This window comes from Salminus brasiliensis, chromosome 23 (genome assembly GCF_030463535.1).
Source record: "Salminus brasiliensis chromosome 23, fSalBra1.hap2, whole genome shotgun sequence".
Lineage (NCBI taxonomy): Eukaryota > Metazoa > Chordata > Actinopteri > Characiformes > Bryconidae > Salminus > Salminus brasiliensis.
In genome coordinates, this window is record NC_132900.1 from 6,373,801 (window position 1) to 6,394,552 (window position 20,752).

Sequence of the window (20,752 nt, forward strand, 5' to 3'; positions counted from 1 at the left end):
TTAGTTTTGGAGCTGCAAAGGCAAAACGTTCGGGAAGTTTATACACCACCAATTAGCATTATGCAGACTGCATGGTCTTCACTTCACGTCCTTATGTGGTTTCTGACACTTGTTGTGCAGAAAGTACATTATAGATATATGTGTTGTAGATATATAGGAACCTTTTTTAAGCACAAACTAAACATTAGCAAACCTCAGCCACCAAACTTTGATCAAATTTCATTTTCAGCTGAACCACCACTTTAATAGTGTTAAATTTGGGGCATCCAGTGGTTTTACTTTCCAAGTGAGCAAATGCATGAACGTCGACACTCCAAGGTAGTAATGCCTTAAACATATGAGCAGTGGAGCAATGGACATAGTCTTTTCTATGTCAGATGTTCATCAGTAAACAGTGTGTTATAGTGTATCCGTTAGAAAGCTGAGTTGTCTTTGTCTTCTCTCTGCAGAAGAGGCAGCACCTGCCACTGTCCCCTCCGAACTACCCTCACCACAGCAATGAGGTCAATGGCGGAAGCCTTCCAACCAGCTTCCAGTCCGCATCCAGCGGTTATGGAGTCCCCAACCACACGCCACCCATCAATGGAGCAGATGGCATTATGGGTAAGAGACTCCTCCCTGCTCTAGCCACAGAGCAAACTGTGGTGACATGTATGCTGCACACTACACCCACTGGCACTGGCCTGGTTTGGGTAAAGCCGCTATTTCATGTCTGCATATGTGTTTGGGACTGTTCCTATATTTTTTGTTCTTATTTTCTCCTCAGGCAACAGAAGCAGCACAGCAGGAAGTTCGGGGGATGAAATCGGAAAGGCTCTCGCTTCGGTGAGTCAAAGTAGAGAGAATTTTGATGGTTCAGCTGTTCTTTGTGAGTGATTGCATCTAAGGGCATTTTTGCACACAGGACTGAATTTCCCTTGCATTCAAACACTCAAACGAAGAACAGTGCTTTTTTGCAGTCATGGCGTTTCACCATGCAGGAACACCCGCAAACCAGGAGGCGTTCTCGCAGGAGCAATCACTCCTGGAAAAAAATGCTTGTGTGAAAACACCCTAAAGCTTATTTAAGAGACTCCTTTACTCCATGATATGGCAAACGGTGTCACTTGCTAATACTTGCCATTTCCTGGTTGTATGATGTTTGCTATTATTGCTATTATTCACATGGCCGGTTTGCTTTTGTTTTTTTAGATTTACCCTGCAGATAACAACAGCAGCAACTTCTCCTCTACTCCACCGACTCCGGTGGGCTCTCCACAGAACATGCCAGGTATGAGTGTGTCTGTGTATGTCTTGAGAGTAGTACTTGTCTGTTAAAAGCTCTATGGCGCCATCTGTTGTTGAAGTGTACTTGAATAAAATGATTCATGTGGCTCAGCCAGAGAAAGCAAATATGTACATTAATCTTCTGCTTATAGTTAGTTTACTTCTATTTGAAATTTTGTTTGAATGCTGGGATGTATAGATAATTATTTAATACTCTACTGAGCACATTTGTCATTTTCTTTCCCCTTAGCAGCCTCTTCCTCCCAGTGGTCCAGAGGATCTACGCAGCCTACACCATCGCCCAGCTTTGAGGGTGGACTACAAGCACTGGTACTGTGATCTTTTTGAGTGCTACCAAAGGCAATATCCAATGTGATAAATGCTCTATGGATAGGGGTTTAGGGGCTTAGAAAGTGCAAAAAGGTGCAAAGGTCAGATTTGGAGCTTTTGTATAAAAATCTTACACTTTTCATGGAAATGTATTTTAATAATCATTTATTTATTAATAATTAAATCAACACAAAATTGATAACCCCGTTTAACAGTTTACACTGCTTTTTCTTTTAATTGGTGTTTCTTTTTTATGGTGCTTTTTGGTTCTAAAGTGTTCTCTATTGCTTCATTCCTTCAGCAAAGCAAGATGGAGGACTGCCTGGGTGAAGCGCTGCACGTGTTGCGGAACCATGCAGTGGGGTCCGGCCCAGGCTCAGGGCTGGGGGCAGAAATGCACAGTCTGTTGACTGCAGCTGGAGGAGCTGTGGGCCTGAGCGCCCTCAGCCAGAACTTTCCTCTCCATGGCCGACTTCCTGGCCTGGTGCCAGAACACCACGAGGAACCGGCAGGCCTTCCACCCACCAGCGGCCTCCTGCATGGTCACCACGCCCCACCACAGGCACCCGCCAGCTCCCAGCCAGAGACCTTCACCAGTGAGTCACACGCTTATGTATTTGAAATGCTTTTTTAAGCTTCTTACTGCTTGCTGTTCAGTGTAGGTTTCTGTGGCCAAAGTGGATCATATTTTGTAGTGTAATATTTGCTAATTAAGATCCTTGTTCACAGCCTTGTGCTTCGAATAAGAAGTGCACATTGCCACCTAGTGTAGCAGTTGAGTAGAACACAAGAGTTCTTCAGGGGTTCTTTAGTAAAACCCGTGGTTTAATATGGAACAAAATGTAGCAAAATCAAAGAACTTAAAATAAATTATAAGCATAAATGGTTATTTTCCCCAGGCCTTCATTAGTGCTCTGTTTATTGCAGAACTGTCTGACTGTGTGCAGCTCTTCTAAAACCTCATGTTTTGTTTCTCTTATGCATCAGGTCTTCCTGGAAGCCTCTCTCGCTCCTCACTTTCTTCCAGCACGGACATCAAAAGGGAGGACAAGGAGGATGACGAGAACTGTTCTCTTTCCGACACAATGGATGATGAGAAGAAAGATGGCAAGCGGACAAGGTATTTATGCTCCCTCATGCTTTGACCGATATCACAGATTAATTTAGGAAGTGCATGGCAGGCTCTACTCCTTCTACTCTTAAATCTAGGGGCTGGAGTTCATGGATGTCAATTGTTCACTCTGCATTGGTGTAGTTTGGGTAGTAAAAGTGGGGAAGATGTGACAGGGAGTCTATTTGAGGAGTGATGATGATGATGATGATGATAAATAATTCTTAAATGTAACAAAGCAGAACACACATTTAAAGTGTTTGTGCAGATTGGCTATTACTGCAGTGGTGTATAAGCTTCATGTGTCATGCTTTTGTTGTGCTCCGTTGGGCACAGAACATACGTGACATTACATTACATTAAGTGCGTAGCACTAAACTTAGCACAGAGTATTGTGAAATTGTATCGTAACTCCTACCGTTCCCTCACTGTACATTGAGATCAGGCTTGAGATCCAACAGAGCATTATTATGCTTTATAATCCGTAGATCCATAGAGGTCCAATACATATTTTTCACATATTAAATAGTATTAAGTATTTAGTATTTATAGCATCTGTCGCAAAACAGACTCCTAGAGAAGTGGGTCCAGAATCAAAATTAGCAAACTGAATGTGACCATGATAGGAAAGACTCACTTAGAACAGTGGGACTAAACCTTGTGAGGAACCAGAACAGTTAAGCAATAATCTGTCTGTCAGAGAGTATTAACATAACCGCACACACCCGCAATCACTTCACCAGAGCAAACAATTAGCCTAAAAGTAAATACACTCGCAGTAACTCCCACTTGCCATTTCCGGCCTCGTCCTGTAACTAGCGAACTTTTGTTGTGACTATAACCCCTCCCTTCTCACCCCTCCCTTCTGCTCCCGCCGATTCACTCCCAAGTCATCCGAGCCATGCAAGTCTTACTGACGAAGAGGAGGACCTGCCAGCGGAGATGAAGGCAGAGCGGGAGAAAGAGCGGCGTGTGGCCAATAACGCACGAGAGCGCCTCCGCGTGCGCGACATCAACGAGGCCTTCAAAGAGCTGGGCCGCATGTGCCAGCTGCACCTGAGCAATGAGAAACCGCAGACCAAGCTGCTCATCCTGCACCAGGCCGTTAGCGTTATTCTCAACCTGGAGCAGCAAGTGCGAGGTCAGTGGGCTCTGGACCTCCTAGGGTGGGTGGGAGCAAACTCTCGCGAGGTCGAGAGGAAAGCGCGCCGCCATGCGCTTACACACAGTGGAGATGTGACTGTGGGGTGGGCTGGCAGTCTTGGTTAGAGGGAAAAATAAACTGGCTTGTGAAACAACCTCAGACTGATGGTATGTAGAAAAATCTGATTTACCACAGGATTAATTTTTCAACCAAGATATGTTTGGTGTCAGAGTATGGTTACGTATCTGGGCACTGACACGGCAGTGCTAATCTTACTAAGAAACATTGTTCAGGGTCTTTAAAATGCTTTTATCTGTTTTGTGTAGATAATGTCAGTCAGTGTTGGGTAAAAGTCTATTCAGTGCTAATGAGTGAGGAATAAGCTTTCATTACTTCAGTCAACCTTTTATTTTTAATCAGAAGTACATTAATTGGTGACCTTCATTTAAATTGTAGTTGGGCATTTACAATAAACAGAGACTGGAAAAAAAAACAATGAATCAAGAGATAAATGAGCAAATCAAAAGACAATAGAACATAGAGAGTGTATTAAGGGGAATAAAATAATCACTATTTATTAGTCAGAAAGGAAAATGAATGAACATTTAAATTTTTTATGAAAATGTCAACGCAATTTTTTTTTAAATAACTTTGAAAAAGCAAAATATTTTACAGTACCAAACAAATAACATTCAAAAGAGAAGTAAGATCAAATAAGTAAACTAAAAAATAAGTGAGATAATAATAATAAATAATTGCAGCAAAACACTGCCAGCAAAGTTACTGGAATACATTTCTCCCACCAATCACAAACACATTATTTGAGAAACCCATACTAAACTACACATGTAGACTGCAGCTTGTGTTTTTATCCTCATATTAGCCTCGTTGCTCCTTCAGGCACCAAACATATCTTGGCTGATGGATTCTTAGTGGGAAGTTGGATACATTTTTAGTATTAAGACTTAATTTGGTAATCAGCTAGTGGGTTCATTTGGAAGTACACAAGCCTGTTTTACCTTCTCTAAGTGGGGCTGGCAGCTAATTAGAATGGCATGGGGCTTTCTGCAGTATCCGTCCATGTATGTGTGTATGTATGTGTGTGTGTGTGTGTGTGTGTGTGTGCTGCATGGCCATATTTCTGTCTTTTGCTTGTGTAGTTCATGCCCTGTCTGTTTCCACTCATTCTCTCATTTCCAATGCTGTCTTTTCTTTTCGTGTCATATTCCTGCTCACCCTCTCCCCGTATTTGTGTTTAGTCAGTAACTCGCTAACTTTTCTGACAGTTTTCAGGTTTAGCACATTTGTTGTTGACATCAGCAGGTTTTCCCCCAGTAGGTTTTTTTAGGAGCCATATCTGAACTACAGCTTTGTGCTGAATACATATGAAGCCATAATTGGATAAACAGAACTGTATGACTAAAATTGCTGGTCCAGTGAAATAGACTAAAATATCTACACTATATGTCCAAATGTTTGTGGACACCACTTCTATAGAATGCCTTCAGCTACTCAAAATTGCACCCATTGCTGACACAGATGTGCACATGCACACATATAGCTTATCTATTTTGTCCATATTAAGTTTTTATTTTATTTTAATTTTTTAATAGTTTCCTTTCTTTTGAATGCCAGTAGAGTGGTCCTTAGAGGTCAAATGTCAATGTGATGACCTTTCTGAGTCTAGTTTGGTAGTTCTGTAGGTGTCCATTAAAAAACATTCACTACATCTGGTATTTTAGTGTCCAGAGCCTTAAATACGACCAACATAACCTCTACATGTCTCACTGCTGCTTCCTGCTTGCTTTTTAAGTATCTAAATCTTGTGACTGCGCTCCCTGTTACGCTTTTCCTACTGTATACTGCCATGGCGGTTTATCTGAACTGACCTTGGAGCATACAGGAGTTCTTTTGTTAACAGCTGGTTTATTTTGTCCTGCTTCCCACACTCCATTGGTTGTATTAACTTGCTTTTGTACATTTTATTTGATTTTTTTTTTTGTTGTTTTTGTTTGCAGCTTCTTTGTTTTTTGCATGTTCAAATCTGCCATAGTTAATCCCGCCCCTCCCCTTTTTTGCCAGGACATCATTCTTTATCTAGCCATTCTCGTCCATCCCTATTTGCTCCCCGCCCCCATCCACCCACCCCCCTTTCTCCTTGCAGATGGGAACAGTGGGCTCAGTCTCATCACTAATAAACACATCTCTGTGCAGTGGGATGGGTTTAAGATGAGATGCCAGTCTTTTATCCTCCTCAGCTTTCTCAGTGGCAGTGTGCATTTATCCATAAGCTACATGGCAGACGGTGCATCGCTTCCTCCCTCTTACACATTCTTTCTCTCCTCCTTCTTTCACTCACCCCACCCCTGTTTTCTCACCTCATGCTCCATGGCAGCCCCCGTCAGGCCCCCATTCTCCACTGGCCCCTCCCACTTTCACACCAGCATATCGGCAGAAAACATTCGACTGCAAATTGACAGATTTGCTTTAAGTGCGTGCGTGATATTCAGTACATGAAGTTGATTGTCTCGACGTGCGATATTGGACTCCCTTGACTGAAAGAAGAAAGAAGATCTGTTCTTAGAAGAAGGAATTATCTGACTGATTTGAAAAGAACATAAAGCTCAGGCATGTCGGCTGTGGTCCTCGTCTTCTTTCTCTCCGCTCTGCTCAGCCCCTCGCTGCAGGCCTCCTCCTCCTCCAGCCTCAAGTCTGGGAACATATTGGACACTTAAGATTGCAGTATTTCAGTTTTGAGCACTCAAACACAGCAACTATCAAGCTTTATTTACAGGGACAGGAATAAAAAAGGGCCAGTTATGTGCACTGTTTTGGGTGTGTGCCATTATGTAGATTGTTACAGTGTCTGAAATACCCAGTGCGCTCAAACAGTCCCATGACGGACATCAAGAAAGTAGTCTTATCGTTTATAGTATAAACAATATCCACCTTACAGGCATGGAATATCCTTAATATCATATCCGGCGCAATGATGAGCAACTCGTGTAACCTTGTTGTATGAAATCTTTTAATTGAACACACAATTTCTGTTTCCTATAATACTCTTTTTAACGTAGAGTCTAGTGATTAGGAGACCATTTCCGAGGTGCAGGTCAAGTAATGTCTGGTTACAACAGGCTAATGTGGCCAACAACAGCAAAGGTTTCAGTGATTCTGTGATGGGTTCTAAGAAGTTTAAGGAGACGGGCTTTATTTACATGTGAATAAAGCATTAGTGACTAGCAAACCACAAAAAGTCTATTATGTCAAATATGTCAGAGGCCTGAGTGTTTTTTTGTTTTTTTTTAACCTTTGGGATGCAGCAATCTGCACAGCCTTGAGATTAAGTATAGCAGAATCATGCAAGCTAATTCAGCAATAGTATTCAGCAGCCTACAGCCGGCTGCTGGGTTTGACCTCAAATTAGGCCAAATACTTGTCCTGCAGCTTCACTTTATTAAGCCTTAAATGGGTAAGCAGCAAGTTGATTGCTTGACAACGTCATTAACAAGCGCCCGGTTGCCCCTGGCAGCAGTGTGTCAGAGGAGTGCTTGTCGGTGGAGGAGAAGGAGCAGCGGGACCGGGACCGGCGCTTGGCCAACAACGCACGGGAGCGGGTGCGCGTTCGCGACATCAACGAGGCTTTCCGGGAGCTGGGCCGTATGTGCCAGCTGCACCTGAAGAGCGACAAGGCACAGACCAAGCTCATCATCCTTCAGCAGGCCGTGCAGGTCATCATGAGCCTGGAGAGGCAGGTCCGAGGTAGGGCTTTAGCAGCCAGGACTGTCCCTCACATCTGCAAGCCGATTTCCCTTCTGCCCGCGCTGTGGAGAATGGGGATGGGGTGGATTGGTCTGGCTTCTTGGTGGAAAGAAGCTCTATTCATGGCTGTATAGCCATTGCTACCATTGGAAGCCTATCTATGCTGTTTGCCCACTTGCCCTTGCCTGAGCTTTGCGAACACCCTCTACTGATCTGATCCACCCTACCTGTGCTGTTCTCATGCTGAGCTTTTCTATCTTAAAAAAATAGCGTGATTAGACATACCAACATGGCTAACAGTGAATGAAAGCATTCAGTTAGCATCATAACTCCTGGCTATTCACTTTCATTCATTGTTGGCATACTTTGCTAAATTCTGCCTTAACCCAGCTGTAGTTTCTGTTTGTCCAGCGTCTAATAACCTTTACTTCCATTTCCTGTCATTCTGTGCTGCAGAGTGAAGTCCTGACTACTTCTTCTGTAGACTACTTCTTCTGTACTACTACTGCTTCTCTGCTTTACGTGTGTGTTTGTGTTTTTGTGTGTGTGTGTGTGTGTGTGTGTGTGTCTATAACTCTGCTAACTCACTCTCTCTGTCTTGGATTGCTGCAGAGCGTAACCTGAACCCAAAGGCAGCATGTCTTAAGAGGAGAGAGGAGGAAAAGGTGACCGGTGTCGGAGGAGATCCTCAAATGCCTCTGGGAGGAGGTCACCCTGGGCTGGGCGGCGACGGGCACAGTCATATGTAATATTTGTAAGTGATGCATGGATTATATAACTCTGTACAGTACACAACAGGTAAAATGTATGAAAACTAGCAGTCAAAGCTGTTTTACAGTCCATTGTACAAACGGTTCAAAGAACTCTTTTACTGATATCTAGAATAACCAAAAAAGTTGTCAAATATTTAATTGGGTTGCAGTGACGTACGGTGGTTAAAAAAGTTTGGAATCTGTTTTCAAAAAGTAAAGCCCAATTAGTTGTATCTAAAATGTAGACAATTATTATTAATATGCCCATTATCTTCATCAGATTGTAAATAATCTATATGAAATTACAGGCTTCTTTACAATGATAACCTGAGCTGTGGATGATTGTAAAATTATGACATTTTAAGTATGAAGGTGTTATTAAATTCTGTTCTGAATTATTAGATAATTTATATATTTTTAAATTCCTGTTACAAAATCTTAAAAAAAAAAAAAAAAAAAAAACTTTCAATAGAAGTCATTGTATAATGTTTTTGTTCCAAATCATTTTGGTGCATTTCTATTGGACACAATGCTACCAGATTCAAATTATGTAGAAAAAAATATATAAAAATGCTTAATGTTAGAAGTGATTTACCACTTCTGAGCAGTCTTATATTCCTACTCCAACCTTTGTTCACTTAAGTTATTTACACTCAGGATGGATAAAAATCTGGGCGTCTGGTCTATTGTAATTCTAAATAGCCTAATCAACCCATTGAAGACTCTGTCGTTGTCAGGAAACAACACCTCACAGCTCCTTGTCTAGAGCCAATCAACATTCACTGTTGAATCATCTAGACTGTCTGAGGCCTGACTTCACACCAAACCACAGTGCCTTTGTTGGAACTGTATCTAAACCAGTGCTGATCTTTCGGCCAGGAATTATACCTCTACAATACAAGTCTGGTATATAGTGACTTTATGTTGGCCGATCCTAATTACAAAAAACAACATTTTCTTTAGCCCACCAGATGTCTGAGATTTACTGTGAGGTTCCCGAGAAGTCGTTAGCACTATTTGGGATTTGACTGACTGATTTGTATGAGATATGTGCAGTATTCTCTAAATCCCACAGATGGCTCATATTGAAAGGTCATAGCCCAGATATTGTGAGTGTTATGTGACAGGCACACTAATTAACAATACAGCACACTGTGTGTATTAGCAGGTTTTGTTATTCTGTTCACTCAGTTTCTAGAGTGTTAAAACAAAACTATGGACACGGCAGATTCGTACTGTGTAAAGATAACAGATCTTTGCTGGTATTCACTTTAGTTACAGTAGCTTCTTAGGTAAACCTAAGCTAGCTCTAAAAGCGCTTGTTTTGGTGGGGGTTCTCTTAGATTTAACACTTCTGATTCTGTGATATAGTGTATATATTGCTCTTATGATAAATGACCTGTCCAAATGTTTGTGGACACCCCATCTAATTTGTTTACATGTTTATTTGTACCTGCTATTTGCTCCCCTCCACTTGCCTTCTGTAATACCTTCTCTCTTTTTTTTTTTCTTTTTTTTTTCTTGGTCCACAGATCCTGTCGTATAGAGTACTTTCAGACGTGGCCTTATTCTCCTGTGTACCGTCTCAGTGTGCGTACACACACATCCCGACTGTGCATAAGAATCTTTTAAACAGACTTGACTCGTGCAAATACCACACACTTTGTTGAAAACTGACAGACAATTCAGCCACAAAGTACACAATTGCAGACATAATGACACCCACACACACACACCCACACCATGGACCATTGAAGCATCCTGAAGAACACTGCTGAGGAAGAGAGACAGGAACTCTCTGAGCACAAAGAACAAGGAAATTTGCTTTGCGCTCTTTTTTTTGTTTGTTTGTTTGTGTATGTTTTTGTTTGCTATAGGCAACTCTTGCTTACATTTCTGGGAGCAATGATGTATTTCATCAGACTGAGGTGACTCAGTCAAAAAACTAGGCAACCATTCCCCATTGACTCAACAGCTGTCATATCTGTGTTGATAAGTAGAATAAGAAAAAACAACAAAAAAAAACATCGTCCAGCCTAATTTCAAGTATTTTCAGAACCCATTAGAGATCTGCTAGTGGCCTCAGAATGAAAGTGTGACCATTCTTCTCAGTTTTCAACGAAGACATTGTGCTGCACACACACTTCTTGAGCAGTTAAGGGCTCAAATGAGGGAACAGAGAAATGTTAGCTTTTTTGTTTGTTTTTTGTTATTCATTCTTTTGTACCATCTCACATCCCAACTAGAAGCAGAAGCAGAAGTGAAAAGAGAGCAGCCAGAGGTGATGAACACCTCAAATTCAGCTTGTGTCCTCCTGCATTACCATTGAGCGATCATCTGCGCTCATATAACCGTCTTGACTGGAAACCCTTCCTTCCTAAATCTGCCACGCCAGCCAAAGCATCAACACCATCGTTGTGATATGATTTATAGGACTAGCACACATTAGCTAGAAGTTGAGTTTTTTTGATTGACTGCACAGAGCAACTGACGTCTCTTCGTCCAAGAGCATCTTCATCCAAGGAACGTCTCAAGCTTCCGCGTGTTCCCGTGGCAAGACGAGGGTTCAGCATTTCAATACTGCGTGGTTCTGCCCCATGTTTGACCCTGGATCCTTCTTCCTGCTGCTCTGAAGTCTTGAGGAAACGTGTCCTTGGACGTGTCCTCCATCTATGCTTCAGCATTGTTCTTAGAAGCCTGGAATTGAGTTGGACTGGTGTCTGAGTCGTGTAATATGAAGACTAAGGAGAGATGCTTTTTCTGTTTGGTTTTTTTTGTTTGTTTGTTTGTTTGTTTGTTGTTTGGTCAGTGATACAGTACTCAGAACTCACATCAGGGGTATTTGTGTGTTTTGTCGACTCAGATAACGGATAGTGTCAACCATGAACTGCAACTGCTGCCACTTGTGGACAATATTTTTCCTTGGAATAGAGAAAGATAGATAATGGCTTATTTGAACAATTACAAAGGGTCTTTATGAAAAGACCCTCGTGTTGTTAAAACTGTTGACTCTTTACATTTCGTGTCTTTTCTTTTCTTTTTTTTTATATAAAGTTCTTCTAAATGTTATTTTTACTTTGTAATGTTTGAAAAGTATGCGAAAAATCATAGCGTTCCAGGATGGCAGGAACAAATCAAATCCTTTCATATTTCGTTTGCAATTTTGATGTGTTGTCAGCGGATGGGCACGGAGCGGGATTTAGCCAACCCACGTTCCTCGAGAAACGCCTGTTCGCTCATCGTCATGAATGAATATTCCCTGACGTCGCCGCTGCAGTTGCCTGGACCAAGACGGGTTTGGGTCACTGCGGCGGAAACCTTTTGTTTTTCTATTGTTTCATTGCCCTCCGAGAACCAGAAAACCAGTAGTGATGATAGTATTGTGGTTGCACCACCATTATGTGAGATCTTTTCATAAAAGCCATGTTTTCAGTCACCTGAAAGGGAACACGAGATTGATTCCTCATTTCAGCTACTTTCAGCAGTGTTCTCCTTCAGTCCGTACAAAAGAACATCGCCTTCTGAAAGCAGAAGATGAGTCGTGTTCATTTGCGTGTTGCAAAGACCTGAGCAGCGATGGAGAGAAGGAACTGTTAGTGGAGAGCGAGTTTTGGGTGGCCTTCTTCATTCTCCTGACTGACCTCCGCACCCAGTGGGAGGGGGGGCAGGGGGTCGTACTGGGGGAGTGATTACATACTAGTGCCTGCACATTTGTTTTTGTTTTTGTTTTTTCAGTTCGATCCTGAAGTCAGGTTTTAATTGAAAATGTCACGTGTTTTTGGTGGCTTTACTTGAGAATATTTTATAAAATTCATATGAAGACAGGGGCATGGGGGTTTTTAGTGTATCTTAAATGAACTTTTGCTCTTCCGAGCAAATAAAAGTACTTTCTTTGTAAACGTGTTCCCTGTTTAGTTTTTAATGTGCTCAGTGGTGGCGCCCAGTGCTGATTCTCATCAGTTATGAAGTATGTTTTCCTGTGTTTCGCTCAATATGTATATTTAGCTCAGCTCCGATACTTTAGAAACCTCGACCACGGTGACTCATTCACTGGCACCGCTGTCCACACCAGACTCTTCGAGCTTTTGGATAAAGATTTACCTGTCATTAATGAAGTCAGGATTTCTGCTGAGGCTTATTCGGCAGGTTCACTGTTTAAAAATAATCCTTGAGTGATGCCGTAGAGCGCAGGTCATCGGATCTAGACCTTGAATCCAGTTCCAGTTCTGGATTGTAATCACGGGACATTAATAAAGGAACAGCTGATTATTACTGACTAGCCATGTAGTGTCACACCTATCAAGGAATAACAAAGTCCAGGAACAGAAAATTGATTGATTCAAGGTCCAGATTGAAGACCTCTGTGATAGAAGAACCAGCATTGGCTCCTTAAAGAACCGTGTTTGTAATGGAGATAAGTGTAAGTGTGAAGAACCTTTATATCAAGGTTAAAAGGTTCTTTACACTTATCAAATCAAAACTGGCTCTTCCATGCCATCACTCAAAGAACCCTTTGAAACACATTTTTAATGAGTGTGTTAAGTATCAGAGTTCATCTCGACATTCAGTTCAGTATTCTGATTAGTCGGGAAGTCTGCATTAGTATGGAATGATGTTCCAGTCAATTACAGTTGAATTGATTTGAATGTGAATATTATTCCACATCCCCAACACTCCTCTAATTCGCTAGCACCATGGCCCAGAGGTTGCAGGTTCGAATCCCAAGCCATGCCGCTCAGCCAGGCTTTCTCTGGGTGGGTAGATGGTGCCGTCTCCCCTCTTCACTCTTAAGTGATGTTGGCCGGCACAGGCGTCTGTTAGCTGGTGTGGTGGATCTGGGGACCCGGCACTTTCCTTTTGAGTGTGTCTGTGTGTCGGCAGTTTGACAAGAGGGGGAGCGACTGGCTTCACATGTATCGGAAGAGGCGTGTGTTAATCCTTACCCTCCTAGCATTGGGGAGCATTGCTAGTGCTAGGGGGAGTTATGAACGGGTGGGTTATTTGGCTGTACCAAGGAAAAAATTTGACAAGTTCTATTTTAAAAAGGGAAAAAAAATGGTGCCTCAAATTGAGGCAGGTGTTTCATGTGGCCTGTACTGAAACAAAATCCATGGTTTCGAACTTCTATTGGTCTGACTTGTTCCTTAAAGTTCAAACCATTTTTTTTTTTAAAGAGTGGAGATATGAAAATCTGTGGTGGGGGGCTGCTGAGAATCTCCAGAAGGCTTGGTTGGTTCGGTTCATGTTCAGTAGAATTTGTTCATTTCTTGTTGAACTGGGTTCGGTACTACTCTGTAGCTTGCACAGAACCATTGATTAAGTTTGATAATGCATCCAGAACTGGGCTCAGCTGAGTCCCGACACTGACTCTTTCAAGACATGGCGTTCCTGTACACGGCTCTAGGTGCACAAAACTCATTACTTTATGATCTCGGGTGTTACGAGAGGTCCCTTTCAGTCTCTATCGACAGGTTGGACATCTGCAGAATCTGCTGACTCAAGACATTGGGGAGATTTTCTTTCATCCCCAAAGTGCCTCCACTTTCCTATTTTTTATATATAAAGTAGTTATTCAGAAATGTTATGTATATAACGTAGCAATAAATGTGCCATTTTTAATACATACAAAAGTATACCTTTTTTCCAATATCTGTCTCTTTTTTTTATTACATGTGTACCCGAATAAAGAAAAACCACTGCAATAGAGGCTTTACCTTGTCACTGAATGTCCCGCAAACACACACCTGCTTACACCTGCAGCAGACCTGTGCGTTTCATCTGTAAGAAGAAAAAAACTTCAATATTTGTCAAATTAATGGCGCACATTGGCCATAACATTAACATCACTGACAGGTGAAGTGAGCAATACTGATTATCTTCATCATCTCCATTGGCTTCATCTGTCAAGGGGTGGGATCTACATATACATCTTAGGCAGCAGATGAACAGACAGTTCTGGAAGGTGATGTTGGTGTTAAAACAGTAAAAATGGTCACAGCATAAGAAACTCAGCCACTTTGACAAGAACCACACTCATGTCTAGACGACTAGGTCAGAACATCTCCAAAACATCAGGCAGGTCTCATCGTTGGGTGTTCCTGGTATGCAGTGGTCAGTACCTACCAAAAGGGCTCCAAGAAAGGACAACTGGTGAAGCGGTGACCAGTGTCATGGGCACTTCGATTGGTGTAGCTAACTGATGTAATCCATGGAGGTCCCATCTCACAACTTACAGGACTTATCACAGCAGGACACCTTCAGAGATCTTCAGAGCCACAAATAGGACCTGCTCAATATTAGGCATGTGGTAATAATGTTATGGCTGATGGATATTTGTGGTGGTTCGGTGGTTAGAATGCTGGGATATTGATCACCGGGTTGTGGGTTTGACGCCCGCAATCCACTAAGCTGCTGGGTCCCTGAGCAAGTTCCGCAGCCCTCTCTGCTCCAGGTACACTGTAACATGTCTGACCTCGGCCTTCTTATGCAAAGGGGACAAAATCCATCTCCAAAATCATGTAAATGGTTAAAGTAAAATGTTGGAAGCAGGAAGCAGGGGTTGTGATGCCAACCGTGCTAAATGTACCTTTAAAGCAACATTATGAGGAATTTTTACCCTAGAATAGCAGCTTTAACATCATTGCGATGCTCCACTGAACTTCGGCACGCTGCGTACTGCAGTATGTAACTGGAGAAGCGGGCAGGATAACACTTACGACAACAGTGTTCGAGATGAGTCATATTTATATATTATACATATATTTTAGTCTTACTCTACCGCCTCAGTCCACATGCTTCTCTCACTTTCAGTGACAGCTCTGTGTCACTGTGCACGTAAGCGCAAATCACACTTGCAGACTGTAGGGGGAGCCCAGGAGCAGATACACCAATTGTAGTACAATGTCAGTGCCGGTTCATGGACGGCCTGTCCACCTCCTATTTCCTGTTATATCAAAAAATGACTGCAAAACTCCAGAAGTTAAATTACTACCCGAGTTTACCCCACGTCCAGGATCCTTCTTTAATTTTGGAAAGCAGGATGATGTATGAAGAGTTCATCCTTCTTTCGTTGGAGTAACTGTCTCTACTACCCAGGGAAGGCCTTATACTAGATTATAGAGGAGCCTTGCTGTGAGGATTTGATTGAATTCAGTGAAAAGAGCGTTAGTGAGGTCAGGATGTTGGATGATCATCACCCCACCTCTTCCCCAACCCCCCACTCATCACAGAAGTATTGGATGGAGCACCATCATCCAGCATTTCAGAGAACACAGCAGCTCCACCGCTCCACAGCTCAGTGCTGGGGGCTTTATGACTTTCTGGCCCACGTCTGTCGTCTCTACAGACTACAGGCTAGTTCATGAAGAGCCTAGCCACATCCTACTTACTGCAGAACGCCAGAATGAGCCAGTCCTCAGTGGGTTAAAATAATGTCCAGCCACTTGACCAGTATGTTTCCAGTGTTGAGGGCAACAGAGACGCATCACTGCTACTCAGTGCTGACTGGGTGGCGAGCTGAGGCAACTATAATTAGATTTGTAAAGGTTTAAAAACCTGTAATCTGCAGTGCTGGAGCAGTCAGCGCGGTTCTGTGTGAGGAAATTAGGGCGTTTTCTGTATGAAAATGATCAAATATTTATGACCTATAAATTAACCTGTTCTTATTAGAGTTACTCGAGAGCGCCCTCTAGTGCCTGACAAACCCGGAGGCCATTCTCAAGCGGTAATCCTCCTCCCCACGAGTTCTCTGATGATGCTGCTTTATAAAAACTAGACGTTTTATATGAACTGTTCTGATGGTAAAATGTTATAGATGAGTTTAAAGGCTAAACCTGTTAATAAACAGCGGTCAAAAGATACAGATTCGTTTTAGCTTTAATCTCCTTTACATCGGGGGTCTCAGTCCTGAATTCCCACCTGACTCATTTCAGGCCATCAGAACCCTCTGCAGTCCTGTTAACTGATGACCCCACCTTCTGGCCCAGAGGGGCTGATTCACTAGGAGTCTTCAGAGACTCTAACAAAGACTTGAAATCAGCTGGAAATCGAAGCAAGTATTTAATTTATAGATGATTAATTTGACTATTCTAAATGTAAACAGTGTTTACTATTGAAACCATTGATACCATTGAAAATGATTGTTTCATGCAGGGCTTTAGTCACGACTTGAAAATGTGTGTGTGTGTGTGTGTGTGTTGGGGAGGGGGGGGGGCTGTTGCTAAATCATTGGATGAATAAACCCTGTATATGTAAATGTATGTGTGTAAATATATACAGTTTTATTATGAGGGGTGTAAGGGATATTTAACTATGGCATTGGCTTAATGTATAATAATAATAATAATAATAATAATAATAATAATGTGTACATTTTAAATATGTTTTTCATGCTTTTTTGACAGTATTCTTTAAAATTGACATTTTGTTAGAATTTATGACTAATTATGTGAACATAAAATTACACTTAGCATATATTTGTATCATTGACTTAATTTGTATAATAGTTGATACATTCAGAATGTATTGCTTATTTTTTAGACAAACTAAAGCATATATATCACTAAACTCTCTAAACTCACTAAACTTCTTTAGTAAAAATGTGGATAATCCACTAAAGAGCTGAGTTTATTTCTGTGGTTTCTTTATACTGTTATAATTATGTATATACTATTTAATTATGATCTATGGTAATTTATTATTCAATTATTAAATGATCACACCGGCATGGCAGAGGTCGCAAAAAACTAAAGGCCTAAGTCATATGGGGGTATTTCAACATGGACGTATACAGGGTTATTAATAGAATTAATGCTTTTAAAATAACCTAATAAATTCGCAGATATATAAATTAATATAGACGTTTTTTTCTGTTTCAGACTCAATTTTAAATCATGTGTTTATTCCTGGCTTTTATTTTGAAGTCTCTCGCTGCTGGCGTTTCCGGTTGAGGTCGGATGTATTTCTTCGTCACCTCTCCCTCCATATCTCCTTCCCGAGGTTTCTCTAACAGGTCGTGTTGAACACACACGCTGTCCACGATGCTGGCGAAAAGTGTGGTAGCGAAGGTCTCCTATTTGAAAAGAGTGTGGTAAGCGCTTCAGTGCGGGTGTGGTCTTTGTTATTTTGGGTTATGGGGGGCTATTTCGTGGCTGGGACAGTTTTGTCCTGGATGACCTGGCCTGCCTGGCTGCTGTGGGTCTGTCCGCTAGCTGGCTTGTGATGTCCTGTCTGTAATCACGCCAGTGCCTCTGGCTACATTTAGAGGACAGCACGGTGTTTAACTCTCAGTAACGCTGTAAGAGCTTTTATGTGACTGCTGTCCAAAGCTTGCGAGTATGCAAGGTCGAGACTGGAGTTCCGATCCACCTTAAATGAGGCAGCAGTTCCAGTCTGGCACCAGGAGGCGCCGCAATAGTAGAGAGCCTGGATTTAAGGTGGAACGGAACGGTTCCAATAAAAAGCCAGATGAAGCTTCGTGTATCTAAAACTTTGTGAGGAATGCCTCACACCGGTCACCCCAAACGATCACTTAGGACCTCAGCATGGTTTGAAGGAGATGTGTGATGGTTTAGGTGTAGTTTTGGTGGCACTAAGCTTGTGAAAACATTTAAGAATTAAACTGTTATTAAAATGATGTCCCCCTACCTCTCTTTGGAGGTTGATGGACTACATCTGCACCTATTTTGGTACTGATTATGTGACTGGTCATGTTTGGTCGGTTGGTGTGGCGCAACAGATAACACCACCACCTGCCATTGAGTTACAACAACACCATGTGGGAGACCAGGGTTCGATTCCCGGTCTGGGTGACTATGCTGCGCTACACCAATAAGAGTCCTTGGGCAAGACTCCGAACACTACATTGGCCCACATCTGTAATACGATTAACCTTGTAAGTCGCTCTGGATAAGAGCGTCTGCTAAATGCCATAAATGTAAATGTAAATTTAACTCCCTGTTCTCTTGCCTGTCTTCCAGGGGTCTCACAGCGGTTGGTTGGGGAGGAGTTGGAGCTGTTGGACTCGTCTACTTCACAGACTGGAGGTTGGTCCTAGACTACGTGCCCTACATTAACGGCAAGTTCAAGAAGGGTGATTAGATGTTCAAACGTCATGGTAAGTGTATAATACTGCGTAATGTCTAATGGCGTAGGTTCTTGTTTGTCCCACAATTCCATGTCACGTTAAGACTCATTAGCAGTGCATATATGGCATAAATGGAAACTGAAACTGAAGTCCTTTTATTGCTGTTCTGGCTGTAGTTCATCCTTTAAATGCCTTTTCATAAACTTTCACAGTTTTAGAATCTGTTGACTTGAATAACGTCTTTGCTTTGGCGACATGTATCCTCCCCTCACCCCATTACAAGCTCGTCATTGTTTCTGCTCACGAAAAGTGCTGCAGGAGGTGTAATGTGACAGGCGTTAGTGCCTTTGGCCAGGCTCTTTTATGACTGTGGTTAGTCACCAATCAGATTAACTTTACTCAAATCTAAGTCAGAATTACTGAGATAATGTCATTACTGTCCCCGAGGCAAGACCAGCTCTTCTGCAACTTCATTCGTCCCATGTTTAAGGTCAAGATGTAGGCTGTCTGCAGGGTCACTCGTTTTCTAGCAGACAGTATTTCTTGTTGTGTCTGTTCAATAAACCCTCAAATGTGTGATCAGATTGTATGCATTTTCATTTTACATGTGATTTTTTTTTTCTATTTTAAAAAATTTAATTGATTTTTTAATTATTATTGTTATTATTATTATTATTATTATAAAACATCTGGAAGTGCTTGAAGGCATTGTAAACAAAGCTCTTCACATGACTGAATGGGGTTAGAGTCCTTGTCACCAGACTGTACCATTGAGACCCCTAAAGTACATTCTCCTATGTCTGAAGCATCATTCAACTATATTAATATCCACCCTTTAAACAAAAAAGGGTTCTATATAGTATTAAAAAGGGTTCTGTGACTCAATACAATGGTGGACCCATAGAATCATGTTTTATAAAAACCCAGCTGTAAAAGATTTTCTACAAAAATTAAGAATCGTTAACCAGATTCTTTGAGGGATTCCTAAACTACCAGTTTTAGGGTTGCAGCTGTGGCCGCCCCTTAAGGGAAGGGGCATGGCCATCGTAACCCGGTAGTCAGCTAAGCTCAGAGACAGCACAAACTAAGGGCTCAAGCGACTCAGCAACCTTAATTTAAACCAACACTCAAAGAAACTACATAGTTAAAAGCCTAAGTGTTGCTCTGCCAGTCTCAACACTTGTGCGTTCTAGTGTTTTTCGTAGCTCAGCCCTTGTGCCCTTGTGTTGTCTCCTCTCTCATGTGAGGGCTGACCCTTTTATGCGCTGCATGGGGCTAGCTGTACTGAATGACCTCAGGTGCATGGCATCAGGGTAGAGTGTGTGGCCCCCCACCTCCACACTGCACTGATGACTGATGAGGCTCTTTTTCTTTTCTTTTCTGCATCTTCCATGCATCCATTTGATTGGTGTCTGGTAACAAAAAAAAATTTGAAACTGAGAACAGCACTGACTGTTACTGTGTTTTTATTGTGCAGGCCAGTTTGCTGAGGTTGAATTGGATCAAGGTGGACATCCTTACTGAAGATAACTGAAGGGACACGGACACAGATCCACAGATATGGACTAATGAACCACTCACAGTGCAAATGGATATTTATTTTCTTTCAATAAATTGTACATGCAAGATAAAACCGATTCCAGCCATTCTCCAGTCTGACATGTTAGAACAGACAATGATGATTGATTGATTATCTAGAATCTGACCACATGAGCACGAAACTGAAAGGTTCTTTAATGCCATCCTTATGTGTAACTTCTGATGTAAGCCAGTGTTCCCCTAATGATGTATTCATTTTGTTCAGGGTTTGTGTTTCATTTTTTTCTGTACTACTCGCCGCTCCGTCACCTGCTGTTGTGTGGGCTAACTGGTGGAGCTTGTGAATAAATAAAAAAAGAAAACAATAACTTTTACTGCAGTGTATTTTATGAAGTACATTTCTGATCATCGTAGAAATACTGTTAGTGTATTGAGTACATGTTCCTTTTGATCAGTTAATTATGTGGAGTATTAATAAAAATACTTGGATATTTTGCAGAATATCCATAGCAGAAAAATACCAACAGAAAAAAATATAAATATGCAACAAAAGTTTAATAAAAAGTAAAAAAAAAAAAACCTTTTAAATATATAATTCCATGATTTAATTTAGTAAGAATGTAGAAGATGTTAATTTTTATTAGAGACATTTAATCTAGCAATGTCTTCAGAGGAACTGTGGGCAGCCATGCTGAAGAAGCAGTTCACACATGCCCCTGATGCTCTTCTGTCGTAGTGAGTCGAATGAGGGAGTCGACTCCCAG

The 20,752-nt window shown here is 41.8% G+C and overlaps 2 protein-coding genes across 2 annotated transcripts in view; both read left to right on the forward strand.

The window, feature by feature from the left end:
- Positions 1–12,264, forward strand: part of tcf3a (transcription factor 3a) — a 35,454-nt gene extending 23,190 nt beyond the window's left edge. The window contains exons 11-19 of the mRNA XM_072668671.1: positions 450–603; positions 767–825; positions 1,192–1,270; positions 1,517–1,596; positions 1,898–2,192; positions 2,584–2,716; positions 3,598–3,848; positions 8,226–8,367; positions 9,898–12,264. Coding sequence (XP_072524772.1) covers positions 450–603; positions 767–825; positions 1,192–1,270; positions 1,517–1,596; positions 1,898–2,192; positions 2,584–2,716; positions 3,598–3,848; positions 8,226–8,362 — 1,188 coding nt within the window. The 3' untranslated portion in view covers positions 8,363–8,367; positions 9,898–12,264. The remainder of the gene's footprint in view (positions 1–449; positions 604–766; positions 826–1,191; positions 1,271–1,516; positions 1,597–1,897; positions 2,193–2,583; positions 2,717–3,597; positions 3,849–8,225; positions 8,368–9,897) is intronic.
- Positions 12,265–17,322: 5,058 nt separating this feature from the next.
- Positions 17,323–20,356, forward strand: uqcr11 (ubiquinol-cytochrome c reductase, complex III subunit XI). The gene is made up of 3 exons (XM_072668843.1): positions 17,323–17,453; positions 18,343–18,479; positions 19,927–20,356. Exons 1-2 carry the CDS (start codon positions 17,404–17,406, stop codon positions 18,461–18,463), a joined length of 171 nt encoding a protein of 56 aa, XP_072524944.1. The 5' UTR covers positions 17,323–17,403; the 3' UTR covers positions 18,464–18,479; positions 19,927–20,356.
- Positions 20,357–20,752: the final 396 nt, after the last annotated feature.

What these genes read in the sequence shown, in the direction of transcription:
- uqcr11 (XM_072668843.1), top strand. Translation starts at nt 17,404, where the DNA reads ATGCTGGCGAAAAGTGTGGTAGCGAAGGTCTCCTATTTGAAAAGAGTG. An exon ending in TCCTATTTGAAAAGAGTGTG is followed by an intron (nt 17,454 to 18,342) that starts GTAAGCGCTTCA and finishes CCTGTCTTCCAG; the next exon opens with GGGTCTCACAGCGGTTGGTT.